This window comes from Lucilia cuprina, chromosome 6, assembly GCF_022045245.1.
Source record: "Lucilia cuprina isolate Lc7/37 chromosome 6, ASM2204524v1, whole genome shotgun sequence".
Lineage (NCBI taxonomy): Eukaryota > Metazoa > Arthropoda > Insecta > Diptera > Calliphoridae > Lucilia > Lucilia cuprina.
Genome location: NC_060954.1, coordinates 56,033,581 through 56,059,686, shown reverse-complemented (window position 1 = coordinate 56,059,686; position 26,106 = coordinate 56,033,581). Strand labels below are relative to the sequence as shown.

General features: G+C 28.4%; 3 protein-coding genes across 3 annotated transcripts; 1 reads left to right on the top strand and 2 right to left on the bottom strand.

Annotated features, from left to right (window-relative positions):
* Positions 1 to 7,425: 7,425 nt before the first annotated feature.
* Positions 7,426 to 14,951, bottom strand: LOC111685977 (endoplasmic reticulum junction formation protein lunapark-A). Its single transcript, XM_023448262.2, has 6 exons — positions 14,489 to 14,951; positions 14,189 to 14,418; positions 11,403 to 11,590; positions 10,931 to 11,332; positions 10,681 to 10,860; positions 7,426 to 8,152 (listed from the first exon to the last, which is right to left on the bottom strand). The coding sequence occupies exons 1-6, from the start codon at positions 14,513 to 14,515 to the stop codon at positions 7,833 to 7,835; spliced, it is 1,347 nt and encodes a 448-aa protein (XP_023304030.2). The 5' UTR covers positions 14,516 to 14,951; the 3' UTR covers positions 7,426 to 7,832.
* A 2,312-nt stretch (positions 14,952 to 17,263) lies between these two features.
* Positions 17,264 to 18,447, bottom strand: LOC111685980 (MIP18 family protein galla-1). Its single transcript, XM_023448265.2, has 4 exons — positions 18,074 to 18,447; positions 17,895 to 18,007; positions 17,591 to 17,741; positions 17,264 to 17,527 (listed from the first exon to the last, which is right to left on the bottom strand). Exons 1-4 carry the CDS (start codon positions 18,294 to 18,296, stop codon positions 17,430 to 17,432), a joined length of 585 nt encoding a protein of 194 aa, XP_023304033.2. The 5' UTR covers positions 18,297 to 18,447; the 3' UTR covers positions 17,264 to 17,429.
* Positions 18,448 to 21,672: 3,225 nt separating this feature from the next.
* LOC111685978 (ester hydrolase C11orf54 homolog) lies at positions 21,673 to 25,262 on the top strand. Its single transcript, XM_023448263.2, has 6 exons — positions 21,673 to 22,100; positions 23,275 to 23,373; positions 23,432 to 23,566; positions 23,626 to 23,937; positions 24,006 to 24,172; positions 24,947 to 25,262. Exons 1-6 carry the CDS (start codon positions 22,013 to 22,015, stop codon positions 25,118 to 25,120), a joined length of 975 nt encoding a protein of 324 aa, XP_023304031.2. The 5' UTR covers positions 21,673 to 22,012; the 3' UTR covers positions 25,121 to 25,262.
* Positions 25,263 to 26,106: the final 844 nt, after the last annotated feature.

Sequence of the window (26,106 nt, the reverse complement as noted above, 5' to 3'; positions counted from 1 at the left end):
CTGTCTGTCTGTCTGTCTGTCTGTCTATCTATTTATTTATCTATCTATCTATCTATCTATCTATCTATCTATCTATCTATCTATCTATCTATCTATCTATCTATCTATTTATCAATTTATCAATTTATCTATCTGTCTGTCGGTCTGTCTATCTATTTATCTATGTATCTATCTATCTATCTATCTATCTATCTGTCTGTCTGTCTGTCTGTCTGTCTGTCTGTCTGTCTGCCTGTCTGTCTGTCTGTCTGTCTGTCTGTCTATCTATCTGTTAGTGTTAATTCCCCTAAATGTTTGCTGCATTACTCACATCTTAAGTCCTCGACAATTTACAGTACCGACTGTCACCATTTAATTTATGCAAAATTTTTACCGTTGCTCGTTTTCTTCTTCTTATGGTCAGCCACATTTTTATGAATTTAATCAAAATAATTATAAAAATGTGTTTTAATCAATCAATATACTTATATTTGTTATTACATACAAGTAATTATAATTTTCTGTGTTTAATGGCAAAAAACTATAACTTTTTAATGTTTTCATTGTCACAATTTAATGCAATTCCAATGATTTGTTGGCCACTAAAATCAGATAATTCAAACGAGTGACTGCAACAACAAATCGTCAGAGTAACAGGAATATTAAACAAAATTGTGTTCTCATTTCTATGTTAATGATATAATATACTATATCGATTCTATAGCAATTATTCAAACCTTAGTTTTTTGCATTTTTGTTATTTTTGTAAACTTGTATTTGTGGTTCTGAAGCGTTAATTATGGATCAATAAAACTGCAACTAATTGCTTTAACAGTTTGTTATAATTGTCAGTTTAACGATTTTAGAATTATAGAAAAATATACAGATTGATTTAAAAAATTTTGAAACTGAATACATACAAGTTGTATTAATTTTGTAATTAAGTTAGTTATTTTATTAGGCAATTATTTCAAAATGTTTATAAACTTCTCCATTGGGGGTTAATAAATTTTACATGTTACATAGTGCTGCTCTCTTTGTGTACATGATCTTAAAGAAATATGAGTCATTTTTATGTAATTATTAACACTTTTGTCTTGTCTTGTCTTGTTGTCTGTCTGTCTGGCTGTCTGTGTGTTGTGTGACAATTAATTGTCATTAATATTTGTTACAATTTAACTACTTGTGTTGCAGCAGCATTTGAGATTTGTTGTCGCACTGTTAAGTCCGTCTGCCGGTATGTCTAAGTGCTAGTAATTTACATAAATCTTCTTGTTAAAACCTGCCAACATCATAAATTCGGATTTTTATATTCATTCAATTCTTGTAAAATTTTTTCAATCAAATTTAGAAGCCTGTAGCTTGCATGATCTCATGTCTTATTTTTTATTAGGTTTAGGTTTGTTAAAAACTTTATTTGTGATTATTGAGATTTTTCCGTAGATTTTTATTATGTCAAAAGTGTGGCGGCCCACCCACACCCATTGTACGTTTGTTGGTTCGTAATTAACGTTAAATTTTGTGTAGCAATAAACCGAATATGTAAAAAAGTAACATATTGTGTACTTAAAAAGGAAAACAGGAGAGGCGAAGTCAAATCTAGAACTACGCTATAGACTGGTTAATTGACTAGTCAATATACTAGTTCGTTGACTAATCCAATAACTAGTCCATAAACATATTAATATTCGATTCAATAGACTAGTTTATTACTGGATAATTTTTTAAAGAGATCTTTGACTGATCAATAAACCAGTTCATTGACGGGATAAAATACTGACCCCTAAGTTGTTGTTGTTGTTGTAACAGCTTAAACTATACAATTTTAATCCGAGGGTTCTGTATTTAGGTCCAAGCCAAGAAATTGGGCTACTTCAATGGGGTTGGTCCATAAATCCATTGGGCCATGTGAAGTAGGGTGGGCTGGACATTTGAATATGTGGTGGGTATCATGGGAACCCTGTCCAAAAGATGGGCATATATTGGGGACGGCACGGTCTATGCGGGACCAGTAGGCGTTGAGCCTGTTGCTCCATCCCTATCTCAGTTGCGCCAGAGCAACTCTTGTTTTCCGCGGTAGGTTCTTCTCTATTTCTGCTATGGGCGGTGGGCGACCTCCAAGAACGACATTCATGCGGTAATCTGAAACCGCGGTATTGATGGTGTCTCTATGAATGTCGTTCAAAGTTGCTGCTGATCTAAGGGATCCTGAACATAACTTCGTGACATCCCAGGAGGAACTGTTTAGTCAGCATGACATTATGTTCCTTGACTGGGAGAACCTTCGTTTCCTCATGTAGATGGTGTTCTGAGGTTATTTGCATGCAGCCCGTTACAGTCCTTAGGGCGGCATTTTGGCAGCTTTGAATATTTCTCCACTCAGCGTTGGAGACCACACTGGAGCAGCATAATTGACCACTGACCGGCCAATTGTTTTAAAGGTAGCCAACAAGGTTTCTCCATTCCACAGGTGCATTTCGAATCGAAATGCAGAATAGGGGCCAACAACTTACAAAAACGTAGGTACGATCGTAACGCAGAATACGCACATTCGTAAAGCATTGAAACGAAATGGAATTGCTTCTTCTTTTTCTTACGATTCAGTTTTTGTAGGAATAACTTTTTTGCGATGGTTGAGTAACTGAATGCGTAAACGTAATCGAAATTCAGAATAGGGGCGACTAGTTCATTGATTAGTCAATAGATAAGTTCATTCAATAATCAATATACAAGTTCATTGAAAAGTTCATTGGCTAGTCATTAAGTAGTCAATAGACTAATTCATCAACTTATCAATAGACTCGTTCATTGACTAGTCAAAAGACTAATTTATTGATTAGTCAATAGACTAACAAATAGACTATTGACTAATCCATTAAATTGTCAATGGACAAATCTATTGACTAGTCTTTGATCTTATCCAGTGACTAGTCCAAGAACTAGAGTATTAACTTTTCTATACACAACTTCAATGACTAGTCAACAGACAAGTAGATATAAGTGCACCGACTATTCAACTACCTTGTCAGTACCATCCAAAAGAAATCTAATTATATAACTTACTTCCGATCGTTTCTAACCATAATATCCTCTATAGGGTACTTAATGCATGTTAAAAATAATACCTTATAAGTCTGTTCGTACAAATCAAATTCTTTGGCAGATAATAAGTTTATTTTTTCCTCCAAACTTTTGCCACAACCATAAAAAAAACTATAATTCTAATGGTTTGATATAAAGCCACCATCAAATATTACCAGCAAACAACTAAGACACAACTACAAATCGTGTATTTTGCATAATCATGAAATAGACCTGGTGCTAGAATCGTGGTCGTGTTGCTGCGGTCAGTGTTTTTTTATACTTTTGGCTACATACAATAATTGTGGTCAAGTTTGGTAATGTTAGATAGGAGATAGGAGTATCAAACGAAGAAAAAACAGGAGCGTTGTTATTAATGGCAATTAATAATGGCAATTAAGAAAAAAAAGGGAATTAAAACATTTTTTAAAGAATTTTGATATTATTACCAAGTAATTACGAATTCTCCCTTATTTCTGTTAAATGATCTGCACTTTTTTCAATTGCCGCCTCTGCTTTCAGCTCATGTTCTATTACTTTGATATTTTTCTCTAATAAACCACCAGCATTGTTTGTTTTCCTTTCATTGTTGATGAAAAAAGGCGGTGTTGAGGTTTTTCATTTATTTCTATTAATAATTTCGTGGCAAGTTGCAAAATTGTATTAAGTGTGTTGAAAACTAAATAGAAAAAATGTAAAATAAACACACAACTTTATTGTTTAAATGAAGCATGAACATTTTTTTTGTAAAATCCTAAATGCATGAACATCCATTTGTTAAATGCCTTCATTCCCATCTTAACGAGCGACCAGCTAATCTAGATTCTAGACAATGACATATTGCAGAAGTTTAAAGAAAGGATTTCATGGAAAGGAAAATTTTTTTTGGTAGATAGATAGATAGATAGATAGATAGATAGATAGATAGATAGATAGATAGATAGATAGATAGATAGATAGATAGATAGATAGATAGATAGATAGATAGATAGATAGATAGATAGATAGATAGATAGATAGATAGATAGATAGATAGATAGATAGATAGATAGATAGATAGATAGATAGATAGATAGATAAAAGATAGATAGATAGATAGATAGATAGATAGATAGATAGATAGATAGATAGATATATAGATAGATAGAGATAGATAGATAGATAGATAGATAGATAGATAGATAGATAGATAGATAGATAGATAGATAGATAGATAGATAGATAGATAGATAGATAGATAGATAGATAGATAGATAGATAGATAGATAGATAGATAGATAGATAGATAGATAGATAGATAGATAGATAGATAGATAGATAGATAGATAGATAGATAGATAGATAGATAGATAGATAGATAGATAGATAGATAGATAGATAGATAGATAGATAGATAGATAGATAGATAGATAGATAGATAGATAGATAGATAGATAGATAGATAGATAGATAGATAGATAGATAGATAGATAGATAGATAGATAGATAGATAGATAGATAGATAGATAGATAGATAGATAGATAGATAGATAGATAGATAGATAGATAGATAGATAGATAGATAGATAGATAGATAGATAGATAGATAGATAGATAGATAGATAGATAGATAGATAGATAGATAGATAGATAGATAGATAGATAGATAGATAGATAGATAGATAGATAGATAGATAGATAGATAGATAGATAGATAGATAGATAGATAGATAGATAGATAGATAGATAGATAGATAGATAGATAGATAGATAGATAGATAGATAGATAGATAGATAGATAGATAGATAGATAGATAGATAGATTAGATAGATAGATAGATAGATAGATAGATAGATAGATAGATAGATAGATAGATAGATAGATAGATAGATAGATAGATAGATAGATAGATAGATAGATAGATAGATAGATAGATAGATAGATAGATAGATAGATAGATAGATAGATAGATAGATAGATAGATAGATAGATAGATAGATAGATAGATAGATAGATAGATAGATAGATAGATAGATAGATAGATAGATAGATAGATAGATAGATAGATAGATAGATAGATAGATAGATAGATAGATAGATAGATAGATAGATAGATAGATAGATAGATAGATAGATAGATAGATAGATAGATAGATAGATAGATAGATAGATAGATAGATAGATAGATAGATAGATAGATAGATAGATAGATAGATAGATAGATAGATAGATAGATAGATAGATAGATAGATAGATAGATAGATAGATAGATAGATAGATAGATAGATAGATAGATAGATAGATAGATAGATAGATAGATAGATAGATAGATAGATAGATAGATAGATAGATAGATAGATAGATAGATAGATAGATAGATAGATAGATAGATAGATAGATAGATAGATAGATAGATAGATAGATAGATAGATAGATAGATAGATAGATAGATAGATAGATAGATAGATAGATAGATAGATAGATAGATAGATAGATAGATAGATAGATAGATAGATAGATAGATAGATAGATAGATAGATAGATAGATAGATAGATAGATAGATAGATAGATAGATAGATAGATAGATAGATAGATAGATAGATAGATAGATAGATAGATAGATAGATAGATAGATAGATAGATAGTAGATAGATAGATAGATAGATAGATAGATAGATAGATAGATAGATAGATAGATAGATAGATAGATAGATAGATAGATAGATAGATAGATAGATAGATAGATAGATAGATAGATAATTAGTTAATTAGTTAATTAGTTAGTTAGTTACTTAGTTAGTTATTTAGTTAGTTATTTAGTTACTTAGTTAGTTAGTTCTAGTTCAGTTCTAGTTCAGTTCTAGTTCAGTTCTAGTTCAGTTCTAGTTCAGTTCTAGTTCAGTTCTAGTTTAGTTCTAGTTCAGTTCTAGTTCAGTTCTAGTTCAGTTCTAGTTCAGTTCTAGTTCAGTTCTAGTTCAGTTCTAGTTCAGTTCTAGTTCAGTTCTAGTTCAGTTCTAGTTCAGTTCTAGTTCAGTTCTAGTTCAGTTCTAGTTCAATTCTAGTTCAATTCTAGTTCAGTTCTAGTTCAGTTCTAGTTCAGTTCTAGTTCAGTTCTAGTTCAGTTCTAGTTCAGTTCTAGTTCAGTTCTAGTTCAATTCTAGTTCAATTCTAGTTCAGTTCTAGTTCAGTTCTAGTTCAGTTCTAGTTCAGTTCTAATTCAGTTCTAGTTCAGTTCTAGTTCAGTTCTAGTTCAGTTCTAGTTCTGTTCTAGTTCTGTTTTAGTTCTCTTCTAGTTCTGTTCTAGTTCTGTTCTAGTTCTGTTCTAGTTCTGTTCTAGTTCTGTTCTAGTTCTGTTCTAGTTCTGTTCTAGTTCTGTTCTAGTTCAGTTTTAGTTCTGTTCCAGTTCTGTTCTAGTTCTGTTTTAGTTCTGTTCTAGTTCTGTTCTAGTTCTTTTCTAGTTCTGTTCTAGTTCTAGATCTGTTCTACTTCTGTTCTATAACTAACACAAGGTATACAAAAAGTAAAGTTGGTCTAATATATACGTTCTCAGTTTTATATTTATTCGAAATCTTTAACATTACAAAACATTTAACTCTTTATCAACTCTGCCAAAGAGTTCATAAAAATTCATACAAATAGGCGTTTCTTTTGATTATTTCTTTATTATGAATTGAAACAATTAGAATTACATTGCAATAGTTGTAACATTAGGGTTACTTTTTATAATAATTATCACAAAAAAAAAACGGACTAGGTAGAAAAACTACAATAAAACTGTCATATCATACAATTCAATAGCGAATGTGGAGTAATTTTAAATAAAGATAAAGTATTTCTGAAACAATAATCATTGTTTCTATCAATTTACATGACAATCTTGGGCTTACAAACCTCCCTAATATATTTACATACATACTATGTATATATTTCGTCTACAACTTGTTACTCTTGTCTTGCAGCTAGATGGCTTTGAATCAACTCTGGCTAGCCTTGATCAATGGTCCGGAAAATATTTATAAACTCGTAAACACATTTGTAATGTGGCCAGCAATAGCTGTGGGTATTTAGACACAGTTCTACAGGTATGTGTACCTACACATATTATAGCACGCTTGGTTACATGCAAATATATATATTTAAGAAAATGTAATTCTCTATTGAAAATTATTTTCGATTTGTTTAGGTAACATTCGAAACCAAAATGGCAGAACAAATGTCCACACAATATGTAACAATAACAATTAGTGAATATTATCACGTTCATTGAGGGGGGCTTTGACTTTTGATCCTTAAATGGTGGTGGAGTTTTTTTTTTTGTTGCAACAATTTTTAAGGTAGGACTTTTAATAATGTAATAATGTTTTATTCATATTTATTTTTTTTATCTAAAAATATTTCTTTATTAAATTTTTGTATTTTTTTGAAAAAGTATTTTCATTCAAAATTTTATTTCATCTAAAATAATTGCTATTTTCTTTAAAAGCATTAGTTAAAGGAAGGGTTTGCATTTTGCTTGTTTAACAATCTAAATGTTAATAAATAAATAAATTGCTTACATTTTTTTTACAAAATCAAAAATAAATTTTAAGAAATTATTAAAAATTAAGAAATTAATGTTAAAAATAAGTAACAAAACTAAGGAAAAAAATTGTAAAATTATTTTTTTTTAAATTCAACATTTTCTTTATGTAACTTCATGAATATTCATTATGTGTTGTTGTTTTTGTTGCTGTTGCATGCATTAGAGATTTATTGTATTTCTCTATCTCTCACTCTCTCTCTCTCTTTTATTTATTCGGGACTCATTGTATTGTCCTCTATGGCAGAATCAGACTTATTTAATTGTTTAAGTAATTCATCCAGTGATGAATTTGTTTTTAATTCTGAAGTTTCTTTTACAACTTCTTCATTCAGTTCACCACTTTGTGGTTGTTGTTTAGTTTCGTGATTTTCTTCATCTACATCGGATGATGTTGTGGATGATGTTGGTGATGTTGTTGTTACAGCATTTTCATTTTCTTTATTTACAGCAAGATTGTTGATGTTGCTAGGTGTAGAAAATTGTGTTGTTGTTGCTGTTGTATTGCCATTCAAATTTCTTGCTTCGTCATCTTGAAATAGATTAAAAGAAAATTTTAAAAAAATCTGATTTTGTACTAAAAGATGAAAAATTAACAGTTTGAAGTAAAATAAGAATAAAAATCGATTTTTTAACTAAAAGTTAGAATTTGTTCTCAAACTAGATTTTGTACTAAAAATCAGATTTTATACTTAAAAGTCGAAAAATTAACGGATAGAAGTCAAATCAGAATAAAAATCGATTTTTTTAACTAAAAGTTAGATTTTGTTCTAAAAACTAAATTTTGTACTAAAATTTAGATTTTGTACTAAAAATTGGGTTTTGTACTAAAAATTAAATATTTAGATTTGAACTTAAAGTATAATATATACTAAAATTAATATTTGTACTAAAATCGATTTTTTTAACTAAAAGTTAGAATTTGTTCTCAAAACTAGATTTTGTACTAAAAATCAGATTTTATACTTAAAAGTCGAAAAATTAACGGATAGAAGTCAAATCAGAATGAAAATTGATTTTTTTAACTAAAAATTAGATTTTGTACTAAAAGTTAGATTTTGTACTAAAATTTTGATTTTGTACTAAAATTTTGATTTTGTACTAAAAATTTAATTTTGTACTTAAAAGTCGAAAAATTAACAATTTGAAGTAAAATCAGAATAAAAATAGTTTTTTGTACTAAAAATCAGATTTTGTACTAAAAATTGGATTTTGTACTAAAAAAATATTGAGATTATATATTTGTACTAAAATAAGATCTTGTACTAAATTTAACATTTGTACTAAAATTGATTTTTTTGTGCTAAACTTAATTTTGTATTAAAATTAAAATTCTATACTTAAATTGCAATTTGTACTAAAATTTGTAAATTAAATTTTGTTCCGAAAACAAAATTTTGTACTAAAAAAAGATTTTGTACTAAAAATTGGGTTTTGTACTAAATGTGATGTTAAATTGAAAATTGGTACTAAAATTGAGATATTGTAGTAAAATTGAGATTTGGTACTAAAATTTAGATTTTGTACTAAAATAGAGATTTTGTACTAAAATTTGTACTAAATTATGAACTTAACTTAAAATTTTCTACTAAAATTTAAATTTTGTACTAAAATTAAATTTTGTTTCTAAATTGAGAGTTGTACTAAAAATAAAAAATTTGTACTAAAATTAAGATTATGTACTAAATTAAGATTTTGTAGTAAAATTTACATTGTGTACTAAAATTTACATTTTATTTCTAATTGAGATTTTGTACTAAAATTTACATTCTATTTCTAAATTGAGATTTTGTACTAAAATTTACATTTTGTTATAAAATTGAGATTTTATACTAAAATACGATTTTGTACTAAAATTTACATTTTGTTCTAAAATTTAAATTTTATACTAAAATACGATTTTGTGCTAAAATTAACATTTTGTTCTAAAATTGAGATTATGTACTAAACTTATGATTTTTTACTAAAAATTACAATTTTATGAAAAAATAAGATTTTGTACTAAAATTAACATTTTGTACTAAAAATTTAAATTTTCTGGTGAAATAAGATTTTGTACTAAAATTAACATTTTGTTCTAAAAGTTAGATTTTGTACTAAAAATGGGATTTTTAAATAAAATTGTGATTTATGCAAAAATTAAAATTTTGCACTAAAATTGAGATTTTGTACTCAAATTGAGATTTTGTACTAAAAAATATATATTTTGTACTAAAATCGAGATTTTGTTATTAAATTTAAGTTCTTAATTTAAGTTTTTGTTTTAAACTTAAGATTCTTTACTAAAATTGAGATTTGTACTAAAATTATTAGATTTTCTTTGATAAACTAGATTTTGTACTAAAAATTCCATTTCATTTCATTCAATTTTGTACTAAAAATCAAGTCAAAAGTTTTTTTTTACTAAAATTGAGTTTATGTGCTAAAATTAAACTTTGTTCTAAAAATAGATTTTGTAATAAAATTAACATTTTGTACTAAAAATGAAATTTTGTGCTAAACTTAAGATTCTGTACTAAAATTCGATTTTTTACTAAAATTAAGATTTGTATTGAAAAAACGACATTTTGTACTTCAAAATAGGAATTCATATTAAGAAATCTGACTTTTAAATAATATTTTGTACTAAGAATCGGATTTAGTACTAAAAAATCAAATATCGTACTAAAAACTATATACTTTTTAGATTCTACACAAATATATCAAACTCTGTTTGTACTAAAAGTTTTGCATTAAAACTTATTTTTAAAAGATCGTAAGTCAGAAGTGGACTTTCGATAAAAATTTAATGATTTTGAAAAAAATTCTGAGATTTCTATGAAAAAAGTTTTAAAATAAAGTAATATGATTAATTCCTTTAAAATTTTAAATAAATTCATATAAATAAACAATGTTTTAGTTAAATTGTTTAAACATACATGATTCATTAATTAACATTTTTTTCTAAAAACATCTCTTAATGATTCATCAAGAAAACAACAACAAAAAATAACACTAATTGCATTCAAACAATTAATGACACATCAATAGCTTTATAAAACCCCTTTAATAGCAACTTACCCGAATCATCTTTTTCATCTTCTGAATCTGAAGTATCACTGCCAGCATTACCAGCTGCAGGAGCAGCGGGCATAACCGATAAACGTGGTGCCACTGGTCGGGATTTACGAGCCGGATTTAAAGCATTACAAAATGCACATCTAAATGTTGTATATTCAAAATCATCTTTTAAAGCCATTCCTATAAATAATACAAATTTATTTAAAAGAATTTTAAAAGAATTATTAAAACGAAATATATATGCAACTACCATTATGAGAATAACATTCTTTGCAAATCATGGCAAAACGATCTTGTGGTCCATCACCTATTAAAACATCAACAATACGATCAAATACACCCTTATCCTGTTGATTGACAATCGGAAAGGGTGTACGACGTCTTAGCTGTTGATTGAGTCCACTATGTTGTGACATCAAAGCCGTCGATGAAGGTGATAATGTTGCTGTTGGGCTCATTTGTGAAATTAAACGTGGAGTATTTGTGCTCATCATATAGTTGACAGGAGTTCTGGGTGAGGGTGTTGATGTTGTTGTTACCGCTGACGATGATGTTAAAGCCAATTGTTTAGATCTTTGATTGAAATTTGCCGAGGGTAAAGAACGATTGTGGAGAGTTTGATTAAGTTTACTGGGTGTTGAGGAGCTTAAAGCTGTAAAGGAGTTATTGTTGTAATAAACATTTGGTTTTGTTAGTAGAGTTTCTTTAGAGATATTTCTTACCAAATGATGTTTTACTGGGTTTATCGGCAAAACGTGCCAAGAGATTCACGGCCACTTTATAAGTCTCTTTATCCATTACTTGTTCTAAGATTTTTTTCTTTTCAGCTCTTAGTGCTGTTAGTTTTTTTGAGTTTTTGTTTAATTTACGTTGGAAATACCAGGTGAAGAGATAACGTAGTAAAATGATACTAAAAGAAGAAGGAAAAAGTAATTAAAAAAAAATAAAATAAAAAAAATTCAGAAACTTTTACTAAAAATCTGAGTTGTTTTTCTACTAAAAATAAGATTTTGTACTAAAAACTAGATGGAAATGTGGTGTGTACTAAAAATTGTATATTTTAAGATAAATAAGATTTGTACTAAAAACTAGATTTTTGGTTAAAATCTGTTACTAAAAAGAGATTTTAAACTAAAACTCACTTTGTTTGGTGCAAAATGCGTTTTGTACTAAAAATTTAATTTTGTACTAAAAATAAAAATTTGTACTAAATTAATAAAATTTTATTTTTTATAAAAGGAAATTTGTTCCAAAAATAAAGTTTTGTACTAAAAATTACATGATGAAATTTTGTACTAAAAATCAAAATTATTTAAGAAATAAATCTGTTTTTTACCAAAAACCTTATTTTGTACTAAAAATGGAATCTTGTTCTAAAAATTATATTATATAGTAACATTTCGGTTTTGTACTAAAATGTTATTTTGTACTAAAACAAAATTTGTGTCAAAATGAGATTTTAAACTAAAGCAATGAAAAACATAACGCATTTTTGTACTAAAAATCAAATTTTCTATTACAAATCAGATTTTTTACTAAATTCCTGGTTTTGTACTAAAAATTAAATTTTGTACTAAAACATAAATTTTATACTAAAAATCAAGCTTGGTACTAAAAATCTACCTTAGTACTAAATATCTGGTGTGTTTTATAAATTTCGTACTAAAAATTACGAAAGTACTAAAACTCAGTATTTGTTCTAAATATTAGATTTTGTAACAAACATGAAGTTTTGTGCTAAAAATTTCACAATGTACTGAAAATTAGATTTTGTAATAAAAATTAAATTAGGATTTTGAACTAAAATTCAAATTTTTTACCAAAATGACATTTTTAGAACAAATTTAATAACAAAAACAAGTTTTGAACTTAAAATTACATTATGGACTAAAAATCAGATTTTGTACTAAAAATTACTAAAGTACTAAAACTCGGCATTTGTTAATTGTACTAAAAATTACATAATGTGATGAAAATTATTTTTTTTTTTTTTTTTTTTTTTTTGGGTTTTGAGCCAGGCAACAAACACAAGCCTGAACGCGTTTAAGAAATAATCGCGATGACGCGAGAGTTGTTCCCCAACTCAGACCTGAATTACGACTGGTGATGAAAATTAGATTTTGTACTAAAATTCAGATTCGAAACAAAACCATTTTGTGATGTTTTAGAACTGATTTTGTACAAAAAATCAGATTTTGTACTAAAAATTAAATTAGGATTTTGTACTAAAATTAAGATTTTGAGATTTTTAGAACAAGTTTTAAATCAAAAACAAGTTTTGAACTTAAATTTACCTAAAAATCTGGATTTGTACTCAAAAATATACATTTGTACTAAAAATTACTAAAGTACTAAGACTCGTCAGTTGTTATTTGTACTAAAAATTCCATAATGTAATGAAAATTAGATTTTGTACTAAAAATGAAATTAGAATTTTGTACAACAAACAAAACCATTTTGTGATGTTTTGGAACAGATTGTGTACTAAAAATCAGAATTTGTACTAAAAATTAAATAAGGATTTTGTACTAAAATTTAGATTTTTTACCAAAATGAAATTTTTAGTACTAATTTTATATCAAAAACAAGTTTTAAACTAAAAATTACATTATGGACTAATAGTTAAGATTTGTACGCAAAAAATATACATTTATACTAAAAATTAGTTTTTGTTCTAAAAATTACTAAAATACTAAAGCTCGGCTTTTGTTATTTATACTAAAAATTACATAATGTAATCAAAATCAGATTTTGTACTAAAAATGAAATTAGAATTTTGTACTAAAATTCAGATTCTAAACAAAACCATATTGTAATGTTTTAGAACAGCTGTTGTACTAAAAATCTTATATATTTTATTACAATCTAATTTGTACTAAAATCTGTTCTTGTACTGAAATAAAATATTGTACTAAAACTTAGATTTAGTACTAAGATCGATTTCTTATAGTTTCCAGGGTTCATTTCTAGTGCAATTCTTCTCTGCATAAAAAGCGCTTGATTAGCATTACACATTACCATTGAACCACAAAAATAGCACTGAATCTCATCACACTTTATCAACCGGTTTAAAAAAATACCTATCCACGATTTGAAATAGAAAGTCTACGAACTTTAAAACTAAATGCCCAACAAGTTTTAATCTACAACTTTTTGTTATTTTTATAAAATTTTTAAAATACATTTGAACTGTTTCCGCATTTAAAATCACTATTACTTTCAATGGCAGAGATTATATATCTGCAGCTTATCTACAGTCAAAAAAAAAAAAAAAAAAAAAAACTAAAGATAATCAAAGAACCTAAACACCACGAAGCAAAGTTTATGTAGATTTTAAAAAATAAATTTGCATTTCAATTCAATGATTTTTTTTGTAACGATAATGCCATGCAATTTGTCATACCACTTACTGCATTGCAACTTTTAACCCCTTGAAGCGCTACTACATCTATAATACACTCACAGAAAGGTTCAAGCCAATATGTTCATGTATTCATATTCTACTTACATTATGGGAAATAGTAAAAGCGGCACAAAATATACAATTCTCTCCTGCCAAGTGGGTGGAAAATAGACAAAATAAAAGACAGCAAATGCTATCACATAAACACCAATGGAAACGGCTAGAAAATTGCCAACAATACGTTTCTTTTGCTCCTGTGTATTGACGGTGAAAGTCTCCAATGTGTCGATTTTTTCTTGTAGGGCTTCCAACACCTCTTGGGTGGATTTTTCTTTCTGCAAATAAATGATATTTATTGAAATATTAACAATAGTTTAAATTAAATTATTTCTAATGAATACTTACCCTAAATTTTGACCAAATGACACCCATCCTTTATTAATGTTTCTGTGTGGTGTTTTGTACTGACTGATAGTTTGGTTGATTGCGTTGGTTGTCGGTTTTTTTTTTTTTGTGTTTACGTGGGTATTTCCAATCCCTTTTGTTATTGTTTGTGTATCGGTGTTTGATGTGCTATGTTGTTTTCCTTTCCCTTTCGCTATGCCTAGTTGAGTTTTAAGTTTTTGCAAATTTTTATTTTTCTTATTTTATACGTTTTTGCACATTTGTTTATGTAAATTATTTTTCATGATCTTTTATTATTTTCTTTATTATTATGGTTTCACCTTATCCCCTAGAAATTCTTTTCTATATATTTCGTTCTTGTGATGACGATATTTTTGGAAATATTTTTAGCTCTCAATTTATTATTATTCAAAAAAGCAGCAGCGACGACAAAAAAAAACATCAGCGGTGGCATAAGCAACAACAAAAACACGTACATATAAAAATAATATCAACGTAAAGAAAACAAATTGTGAGTTAGTGTAACAGAGTTGCATAAAACGTACTTTTGATGTACGTACGACACTAGTGTCGATTTAGTGCTTTTTTAATTTTTATTGTTGAACGTACTATAAGAAACCGCAATTGGAAATGGATCATCGATATGTTTAAAAAATAAGACGTTTATCTTTCTAAAAACTAGTGGACGGGAACTATCCCCCTAACAAACTTTTTAAAATCGCAAAAAAATGAAAAAACTTCTTTCAAAAACTAAACCTAAATACATTGTTGATCGTAAAATAAAAAATTGGATTTCGATAGGACCCATCTGTATGTTTAAAAAATGTGACTTAACTTTTAAAAAAACTTCCCTAACAAACTTTTCAAAATCGACAAAAAATTAAAATACTTTTTTTTCTAAATTAACATGAATTCATTATTGAGGGTAAAATAAGAAGTTGAATTTCGATAGAACCCGTATGTTTAAAAAATATGACTTTTTACTTTTTAAAAACTAGAGGACAGAAACTATCCCCCTAAAAAGCTTTTCAAAATCACCAAAAAATGAGAATACTTTTTTCCAAAAGCTAAACCAAAATTCATTGTTCAGCTTAAAGTAAAAAATTTTATTTCGATAGAACCCATCCGAATGTCTAAAGGAGTACCACTTTTAACTTTTTAAAAATTAGACGATAGGAACTATCCTCCTAACAAAATTTTCAAAATCTCAAAAAAAAAAGAATGTTCAATTTCGATAAGACTTATCCCTATGTTTAAAAAACGACCACTATTAACTTTCAAAAAAACTGGGGACTATATATCCCTAACAAACTTTTTAAAATCGAATTTGAGTATTCTACGCGAAGTAACAGTCATCAAGACCTGGTTCGCACTAGGAAACTTTTTTGATTTTTGTGTGTGAGAGAAAGAAATATCAACCATCTCTTTCTCTCACACACAAAATCAAAAGTTTCTCAACAATAGTTTCCCAGTGTGAACCAGGTCTAAGCTGAGAAAATTTTGTTCTTTGCCTCCTTTCGTTGTTAATTGTCCTTGTCTCATAGGGTTGTTAGGTACCAACGAAGCCTACAGTTCGATTACTCTCGTTAGAGCAAACAAAAGATATATTAATTATTAGGTAGTGTAAACAGAGCAGCTGATTGTTTTTTGCTCTTACACTTTAGATTTTTTTTATATGTACTTTGACAGTGTGTAGGCACTTTGAGGTGTAGGCATACTGACAGACTCCATATATTAAAAATAAAAATAATATAAAATAAAATGAATTCGCCCCGTATTTCTGAATTCGCCGACGACACTTACTTATAATTAATATACCTTGGCAAATACTTTGTAAGTGATCTGTATCATTTTTGCCGCAATTTTTATGCAATTAAATTCGCCGGGGACAGTATGATAACTTTTTATGCCAAAAAAGTCGCCATACCAAGTTTTCATACAACCCCGTGTATATTTTATGTGTTTGATAACCTTAGGATTTCTATACGTCTTTATACTTCACACACTTCATACAAGAATACAACCCTGTGCAGTGTGACATATGACGACGGCGTTATAAATAATGCCGACACTGACTACGAAATGTAAACCAACATAAATAAATAACCGTTTTAGCTGAATGATATATTCAACATAGAACAAAAATGTAATGAAAGTTTCATTTAAATTTTAAAACATTTCGTTAAAATAAAATATATAAAAATTTTGCTAAAATATTAACTTACTATTTCTATTCAAAATTTTTATTATAATCCATAACAATTTTCATATATTATAAAAAAAAAACTAAAAATTAGAATTTTTGTAATAAAATACAATTTAATTAACTTCATTTAGTTACTTAGTTAATTTCATTAGAAAAGCTACAATATCGTCTATGTTGATTAGATCTGATCGCTCCCAAAATGCATTGATGTTCCTTTTTTGTCAACAACATCCCGTTTATTAAAGCAACAAAACTTTGGCAACAAATAAACGGAAGAAAAATAAACCATAACATTTTGATAAACAACAGTCAATATACTATTTTGATTTTATTTTAAACAAATTAACAACTGTTATCAATTAATTACCTGCCATTTAAAGCACTAAGATAACAGTTCAATGCAAAAACTCATTCATTCATACAAAATTAGTTTATTCAACCATATTTTAACGCCATATTCTTTTTCACACGCAAACCACACGTTTCTTATAATCTAAAATATGGCCAATTCATTACTTTTGTTTATTATGACATACCCTTACAAAAAAACAATGTGCACACGGTCTGAATTGATTCCGAATTATTGTTAAATCAATTAAATTTTATTAATTTTACCGTTATTAAAAAAACCTTTACATACACATTTAATTTGCCAGACTTAAAAATTTCACTTTCACTTAATTTCTAATATATTGGATATACATACAAAAAAAACATATTTAATCATAAATTCTATTACTCTTCATCTTTTATACAATTTTCCACAAGATCTCTAAGATTGGGATTTTCCATAGCAGCAGCTATTCTTTCTTTATCATTGATTTGTTTGTTGACTAAAAGAAAGCAAATGAGTTAATTCCCAAAAAAAACATCAAATCTAGATTTTATTTACTTACTTTCTTCTTCGGTATTGTGTGTTCCCTTTTTAATATAAATATCAATTTTAATATTGTGAGGTAAACTTCTTTCAACTTTTATACGTATACAAAGACCAATCAAAGTGGCCAAGGAACAATGAGGCACCGTAGGATTAAATTCAATGCGTACCTAAAATCAAAACAAATAGGTAAATTATAGAAATTTTTCTAATGGAAAAGTTTTCTGTAAAGACATGCTTCTTTAAAAAAGTGTCTTGTAAAGACTTGTTTTTAAAAAAAAAGTGTCTTGTAAAGACTTAGAATCACTCTCACTTTAACTTACCACTGAAACATTTGATTTTGTGGATGGCATTACAAATATACCATCTTCATATATAACATTTAAATCCTCCAAAGTAGCTGGTTTCTCGGGATCTCTTATGGTTCTTAAACAATCTAGAACACAAAAGCAAACATCCTAATTAATATTTCTCGAGAGACCAACTATTCCACACAACATACCATAAATAGTTTCCTGTAAATCGGTAGCATTCTTATAGCCCAATTCATGTAGTAAGGCATCCTCGCCAATAGCAATGGCCTCATCGCACTCGCCATTACCACCGACACCACCACCTGAACTCAAAGACATTTGTGAAGTTTTACGCACTAACTGAGCATCGGCATTTGTCGAGTTTGCGCTAGAGTCTGATTCTGATAATTTACGTTTGATATAAGACAACATTGTGATAATAAACTAGACCAGTAATTTTTATGAAAATTGAGTGTTTTTTTTTATCACTATTTCTATTCAGGGGGGCTTAACTTTTAATTTATCTGTTTTAGTATTTTTTGTTGTGTGTGTATTTTATGTTGTTTTTACATTATATAAATGTAGTAATATAATTATGTATATTTATTTGTTTCGAATTATATAATTTTGTTTAGTTTTTTGTTAATATTTATGAGTATTTTATATTTTAATATAATGGATAGTCTTTTTCTTATTTTTCACAACTTTTTCACTTACACCAATCAGCTGTTTTTTATTTTGTTTCAAATATAAATTTCAGAGTTGTACTCTTATATGACGTGTGTGAAGACCTATAGAAATCCCGTTAGAATGTCAGATAATTCGTATTTTATTACTTTAGACTTTTTTGGGAATTTGTGAAAGACGAGAACCGATTTTTTAATAATTCTATAGGAAATAAAATCGACTAGAACGCCCACAAGCATGAAATTAAGCATGTAGAGTCTGGAGTAATGAGGATGTCGTACATGTGTAATTTCAATGGGAAGTGCATTTGATGTCAATTCTGCTGATTGCGAGAAAAAATTCTGCTACAATTTTGCGCCATTTTTTTTTTTCAAATTTTTAATTTGTCAAACACACATAAGAAAAATACACGTGATGGTATTGGTGACATTGTGTGCTGTTTTTGCAATTGGAAAAATATTCCAATAGCAATTTAAAAAGAAAATTAAATCGTAAATCTGGCCCCGCAAGAACTCCTAACAGCGGCTATAAACTTCTAAGGGACAGAAAACACCAACACGTAAGTTATGAAAATTGTTTTTTTAGTTTATTGAGTTTTCTTTTTGTTTTTTTACTAAGCTATCAATGTTCCAGATGCAGAAAAATGCCAATGCTTATGGGACCGAAACAACATCTCCAGCTTACCATCATGCGCTATATCTGTATTCATGGAAGAGCAAGACAAAAAAGTTGGAAGAAATCCAGGAACCGTTTTTAAAATAAAATTGTTCTCTTTTAAAGAAGTTCGTTTGATATAGCCAATTATATATTTTATTTATATATTATAGTATTTATATATATATATGTATATATTTTTTTTTTTATATATATGATCTCAGGCGTTATGTGCTGTGTAATATTAATATTTTGGCCTTTGTAGGCTTTATATTACAAATAAATGAAATAAAATAAATAAAAATAAATAAATAAATAAATAATTAGTAATCCCCAGGGTTGAAATGTTCTTTGTTAAACGTTACCCAGCAGCAGTGTTGGTACCTCAAATTCAAGTTCGATCTTTCAATGCAGATAAAACTTGTAATTTATGTTCGCTTAATCCTGAGGACAGGGATCAATTGAATAGCATCAAATTCTCCAATGTTATTGCTAAAATACAAGAAGTGTATTTTTTGTTGATCGTGGACGCATTGTTTAGCACAAATTTTGTAAAAATTAAAAACAAATTGTTTCCGGCTGATTCGTAAAGGCTCTGAATTCGCGAACAAACGGCTGCACAAACTTTCTTTTATATGCTCGCAATGATTAGTCGATAAGGTACAGCCCCAAGATCGTGCTAAAGTGTCTGGCTTCTATCGTGCAAGACTGCCACAAATGACTGCCCAAACTGATAATGTTCTCTTATAGACTCGCAAGGATTAGTCGGTGCCAGTGATCGTGTTACAGTAAAACTTCATATCCAGTGTCAAGTACGTCTACAAAATGCATGTCGATGTCTTTATTTCCGCAAAGTTCATCATAAGCACTTATATGAATAGGAAGAAGGGTACTTAAAAATATGCAATTTTCCTCCTTCCGCAAATATAACATTGATCTTTATTTTTTAGCAAGTATATATTCCTACTGGAACAAGTGGAAGTGTAACAATAGATTAGCCCTCACTATTGCACCATCTATATGTACTAAGAAATTAGATTCCTCTTTAGGATGACTAAACTTTCGATCTGAATGTAGCAACATATATGTATGTTGCACATGTTGCAGTATGGTTTCTATTTCTTACCACGTTCACAATACACATCAGGATACGTTTCATCAGAGCATATGTAACGAAAGATCCAGAAACAAGACAATTGGTGAGTTTCAATTTTTAATTATTTCATTTTCGTTAAACTGGTATGCAAAATAATATAAACAATTTAGCCATATCCGTTAGTCTGTAATGTTTAGAAATATAAAATTATGCATGTAGATACCGAATTTTATATTATGGTATTTTTTTCATTTTTCAAAAGGTACTTTCTGAGAAAAGATTTTTGGTACTTTTTCGTTCTTCTTGATTTTTTTGTGATAAACAGAATCTATGGAAATATATAACAGTGATTTTGATTGGTTGTTTCATTTCGCCTGGCCCCCCTACAATCGTTCCTTCGGATAGGGTTTCTGGCCTCATAATTATGTTACATTTTCTACTTTTTTTAAAGCAATTAAGGTAAAAAAAGAATTAAAACTGATTGGAGTAGTTTGTCATATGGTGGACTATGGTCGTTCATACTTGCCTTTTCTCAATTGGTATTTTTTTGAATCTTTTTTAATATTAAACTTTGAAGCTTGGAACTCAAGAACATGCGATTAAATAGGCGTAGATGTAGGTAGATATGAAAAGATATAAACGTTCTTTACGCTCTTTTTCCTAACTTTTCTAATACAATTGTAAAATATTGAAGAAAAACATTTTTCAGGTTAGTTTACTAGTTTTGGATCAGGTTTGATTATCTTTAGTATCCCTCTATGTATGTATGAATCTATCTATCTATCTATCTATCTATCTATCTATCTATCTATCTATCTATCTATCTATCTATCTATCTATCTATCTATCTATCTATCTATTTATTTATCTACCTATCTATCTATTTATTTATCTACCTATCTATCTATCTATCTATCTATCTATCTATCTATCTATCTATCTATCTATCTATCTATCTATCTATCTATCTATCTATCTATCTATCTATCTATCTATCTATCTATCTATCTATCTATCTATTACTGATCTTAATACCACAAACCGCACTGTTAGTAATCGTAAAATTTCGACAATATTTCCATCTAACGGTCACTTTAGTGTATACAAACACCTCTTGTGTACTTGTTGTTGATTCGCTTATCATCTTTTTAATTGAAAAGTGGAAAATTGTTTTTGTTTTAGTGCTTTACAAACCCCAAGTGTCAAACAGCCATTAATTAGCACCAACAAGCCCAAGACTAATTCAAAGCTAATTGAGGTTTTAGTAACAAAATAATATTTCATTTTAAATAAAACCGAAATAAAAAAACATTTATCTTATCAGTCCAAAACACTCACTTAATTGCCGTTTATAAAATAGTACGAGGAGAATGAGTTTAAACAAAATAGAATGTATAAACATTTTAAAGTACAAAATAAACAGAGAAATGTTGTTATGGAACCACCATCACAAAGAATAATAATAAAAAAATAAATAAAAACCTGTCACAACAATAACTTGTTGATAGATAGAACCGAAAAACAAAAAAATGAACAGAGCACGAGTACTCTCAACTCATTAAAGTTTTGCTGACTGTCTGTCAGTCTATAACATTCCATTGACCGCTACGGTACCTAAAAACATTACGATCAGAAGTTCAGTTGGCAAGTGTTAAAACAATAACTAAAAGTGCAATAAAAGTGATTACATTAAAAAAATAAATAAATAATTATGGCAGCTACAAGTGCTTTAAATACTAATGAATTATTATTTGAGGAAAAACCTTTACACCAGCCCCCATTGCAAGAACTAAAACAAGGTAAGTATCGAACAGCTGTTTATTTAGTAGCGGTTAACAGAAAGATATAAAAGATACAAAGAAAAAAAATAGATACATTTTAATACACTCACAGCAGAGATGGATAATGAAACTGCATCTAAATAATTGGTAATTTAAATATAGGAAAACTACGTTGACATCTATAAAATATTTGGTGGAAAAGAAGTGACCCCTAAAAACTAGAAATTTTGATTTTCATTAGATCTTTATCGACATCATTTCAGAAGGTCGTTAATGTATGTTTCGACATTATTTACAAAAATCATGTTAAATCAAAAATGTATTTAAAAAAAGTAGTGGTTACGTCTTTTTGGTCATATATTTGATAGATCTGAACGTACTTTAAGCGATGTCCGCAAATATAGAATCACATTGACATGGATTTATTAGTCTTCACTCATATTCAGTTAATCATAGATTTTTTTCTTGTAAAAAAATAAATTTAAAATTATTTTTATCCAAATTTTCCGACCTGACCAAGAAATTATAGCATTATAGCATTTCGATTTTCAAAATTTTTTATAATATTTTTTTAAATGTTTAAATAATGTTAAATGATGTTCATGAATGTCAAATTTCATAATATTTGGTCTATGGAAATTAGGGTTCTATAAATCGACTTTCGAATAATCGAACAATCGACTATTTGTCGAAAAAAGTCGAAGTCGACTATTTTGTTCCAAAAAGTCGATAACTCGACTATAGTCTATGAAAAAAAGTCGACTTTGTAAATAAAAGTCGAAAAAATCGAAAAAATCTTAAAGTCGAAAAGTCGTAAAGGTCAAAAAGTCGAAAACTGGAAAATAGTAAAAAAACCAAAAATAGTCGAAAATTCTAAAAAAGTAGAAAAAAAGTCAAAAACTCTAATATAGTCGGAAAACCTCGAAAAAAGTAAAATATAGTCAAAAAAGGCGAAAATAGTCAAAAAGTCGACTTTTAACTAAATGCAAAAAGTCGACTTTTCGTTTCAACTATAGAATCCTAATGGAAATTGTACTTGTAAAAAGTGACCATACTTATAACATTTTAAACTTATCCATCCCTGCCTTTAACAGCAATATTTAGCTTTTTATTAAAAAAAGCTCTTTTTACATTCTGTTAAGATAAACTTTTACAAAATCATGATAACATTAACTGTTATTTATTTTTGAAGTGATACAATCAACTCTGTTAAAAAACTTTGAAAATGTAAGTGTTGATGTCACATCTTGTCCCGATTTAACGGCCTCACCCTACAACCTTATGGATTCAGGTAAGTTATTTTAATTAATATAAAATAAATAATATTTTTAAATACCCAACATTTTTAGGTTTGGGTGGTTCTCCTATACTATTGGAAGCCGGTGGACCACCTTACCTTTTACCTTTAGTTCAACGGGAAAAATTGTACAATATTAAGGAAATGTGTCAGAAAGCTATGGGAGGCGAAGGCAAAATTTTGGCAAGTATGTAGGGAATACAATAAATTGTGAGAATTTCAAACTAAATTAATACATTTTAACAGTGGGTGCTGGCGCCGGTCCCTATCCTCTGCGTAACTCCAACTGTGAGGGTATTTACAATATGGCCGTATCGCCTGATGGTAAAATCACCAATGGCAGCTATACAGCAAAAGTATCGGGAAAAGAAGAAGCCTGCGCCTTAGAACCCATACCCAATAGTGAACCTCGTTGCGCTTTACTGCTTAATCTATTCGTTTGTCGCGGAGAACCGGGGCAAGTGATTAAGATTACATGCAAAAAACGTATTGGCAAACAAAATTTCATCGAATGTATACGTCAGGGTTTATTGGAAAAATATGGCGATAAATGTGTGGGTATGTAGAAGGAGTATGATTTAGATTTATATATGTTATTGTTGTTTGTGTATATTATTTAATTCTAGGAATGGGTGGTTTGTTTTTAATCAAACGCGGTAAGGTGTTCCAGCATGTAATGCGCGATTTTAGTAAAACTCCGATAACATCGGAAGTTGAATTAAATCAATGGCTGAAGTTTTTTGAAATGCCAGCTACTTTAAATGCCGTGGGAACATTGATAACGCATGAGAATGTAAGTATTTCAATAGAGAGATTGATGGATGGGTGGATGGATAGACGGATGGATAGATAGATGGATGGATAGATGTATGGATAGATGGATGGAGAGATGTATGGATAGATGGATGGATAGATGTATGGATAGATGGATGGATAGATAGATGGATAGATGAACGGATAGATGGATGGATAGATAGATAGATAGATAGATAGATAGATAGATAGATAGATAGATAGATAGATACATAGATAGATAGATAGATAGATAGATAGATAGATAGATAGATAGATAGATAGATAGATAGATAGATAGATAGATAGATAGATAGATAGATAGATAGATAGATAGATAGATAGATAGATAGATAGATAGATAGATAGATAGATAGATAGATAGATAGATAGATAGATAGATAGATAGATAGATAGATAGATAGATAGATAGATAGATAGATAGATAGATAGATAGATAGATAGATAGATAGATAGATAGATAGATACTTACACCACTACTTGATATATTGATAGATTGATAGATAGATTGATAGATAGATTGATAGATAGATTGATAGATAGATTGATAGATAGATTGATAGATAAATAAATAGATAGATAGATAGATAGATAGATAGATAGATAGATAGATAGATACTTACACCACCACTAACTATTTTCACATAATAAAAATTACTTAAAATCCTGTCATAAAAAATATTACACTAAAGCTCTACTTTCTACCATTTAATATCCTCTAATTTTATTATCTTTGTCTATTTATTTATTTCAGGATTTAGATTTACGTCTACAACACTTTCATTCATTTTCCACCAGCAATTGGGGTGGTCACTATCATTATGATACAACACCTGAGACCGTAGAATATGAGGCTTATTTAAATGTTGCCGAACGTGTAGTACGTGTTGATAAACCTATAGAAACCCATAAATTCGGTAGAGATTAATAAGTGTTTCTTTATATTTATGTGTATATGTACTATACATTTACTATAAACAGAATAAAGTTTATTTTTGTACGGTTTTTTTTTTGCTAGAAATTTCAAAATAAATTTGGTTTTAGTTGGCTGTAATTTTTTTTATATGAAATCATTGTTTTTATTGCTTTTAATGTTGCTGCTGCCACCGATGGTTGATATTGCTTTTGTTGTTGTTGTTTTTGTTGTTTTTCTTTATTTTTACTTTACTTTGGGTATGATTGTTATAAACTGCTTTTAATGCAGATAATAACTAGTCATTTATTAAATGAGGCCGCAGAGCTGAAAAGAAATACTGTTTATTATGTGAGTTTATTTCTTTTTCATAGTTTTTTTTTTCTTGTTGTTCTTGGTGTTTTACTCTTAAGGCCATTAAATCCATATTATTTGATGTTATGTATAATAAGTGCTCATATACCAGAGATATTGAACTTATTACAAACAAGCAAACATTTACTTAAAAACAAAAAGAATTGAGAAATAAAAGCTTCTGCTGCTTATAAATAAAAACAAAATGCTGCCAACGTTGGGGTGTGGTCTCTTTGTGTGAGTTGTTTCTCTTTCTAACATATTGTCAAGAATACAACATACACTTTGTGTTAAGAACAAAGTACTGCAATGAAACAACCAATCCAAATCAACAAACTCTCTTCTCATTTTTTATTACTTATTTTGTGCTCTCTGAGTGTTTATGGTTTTTGTTTGTGTGGGAATGTTAATTGGGGATGAGACATTTTGTACAAACTATCATAATAACAGTTTGTAATTGAAAAGTACCATTATTTACAAAATCGATTACTTAACTTGTTTCTTATATAATGATTGTTCGTAAGTCGTTTCAAAGCAGTAATTCTAGGCAATAATATTGCATTTTTTTCAATTTTAAACCAAGTTGATTTAAAAACTTAAAAAATTTTGCATACTTTGAGGCTTTACAATAATATTTGTCCGATAAT

Bases quoted from the DNA above. Each gene is read 5' to 3' on its own strand.
- LOC111685980 (XM_023448265.2), bottom strand. From the start codon at position 18,296: ATGTTGTCTTATATCAAACGTAAATTATCAGAATCAGACTCTAGCGCA. The intron at 17,742-17,894 runs GTAAGTTAAAGT...TTTTGATTTTAG, and splicing joins CAAAATCAAATGTTTCAGTG to GTACGCATTGAATTTAATCC. The intron at 17,528-17,590 runs GTAAGTAAATAA...GCTTTCTTTTAG, and splicing joins ACACAATACCGAAGAAGAAA to TCAACAAACAAATCAATGAT.
- LOC111685978 (XM_023448263.2), top strand. From the start codon at position 22,013: ATGGCAGCTACAAGTGCTTTAAATACTAATGAATTATTATTTGAGGAA. The intron at 22,101-23,274 runs GTAAGTATCGAA...TTATTTTTGAAG, and splicing joins ATTGCAAGAACTAAAACAAG to TGATACAATCAACTCTGTTA. The intron at 23,567-23,625 runs GTATGTAGGGAA...ACATTTTAACAG, and splicing joins CGAAGGCAAAATTTTGGCAA to TGGGTGCTGGCGCCGGTCCC.
- LOC111685977 (XM_023448262.2), bottom strand. From the start codon at position 14,515: ATGGGTGTCATTTGGTCAAAATTTAGG. The intron at 11,333-11,402 runs GTAAGAAATATC...ACTCCTTTACAG, and splicing joins ACCCAGTAAAACATCATTTG to CTTTAAGCTCCTCAACACCC. The intron at 8,153-10,680 runs GTAAGTTGCTAT...ATCTATTTCAAG, and splicing joins AGATGAAAAAGATGATTCGG to ATGACGAAGCAAGAAATTTG.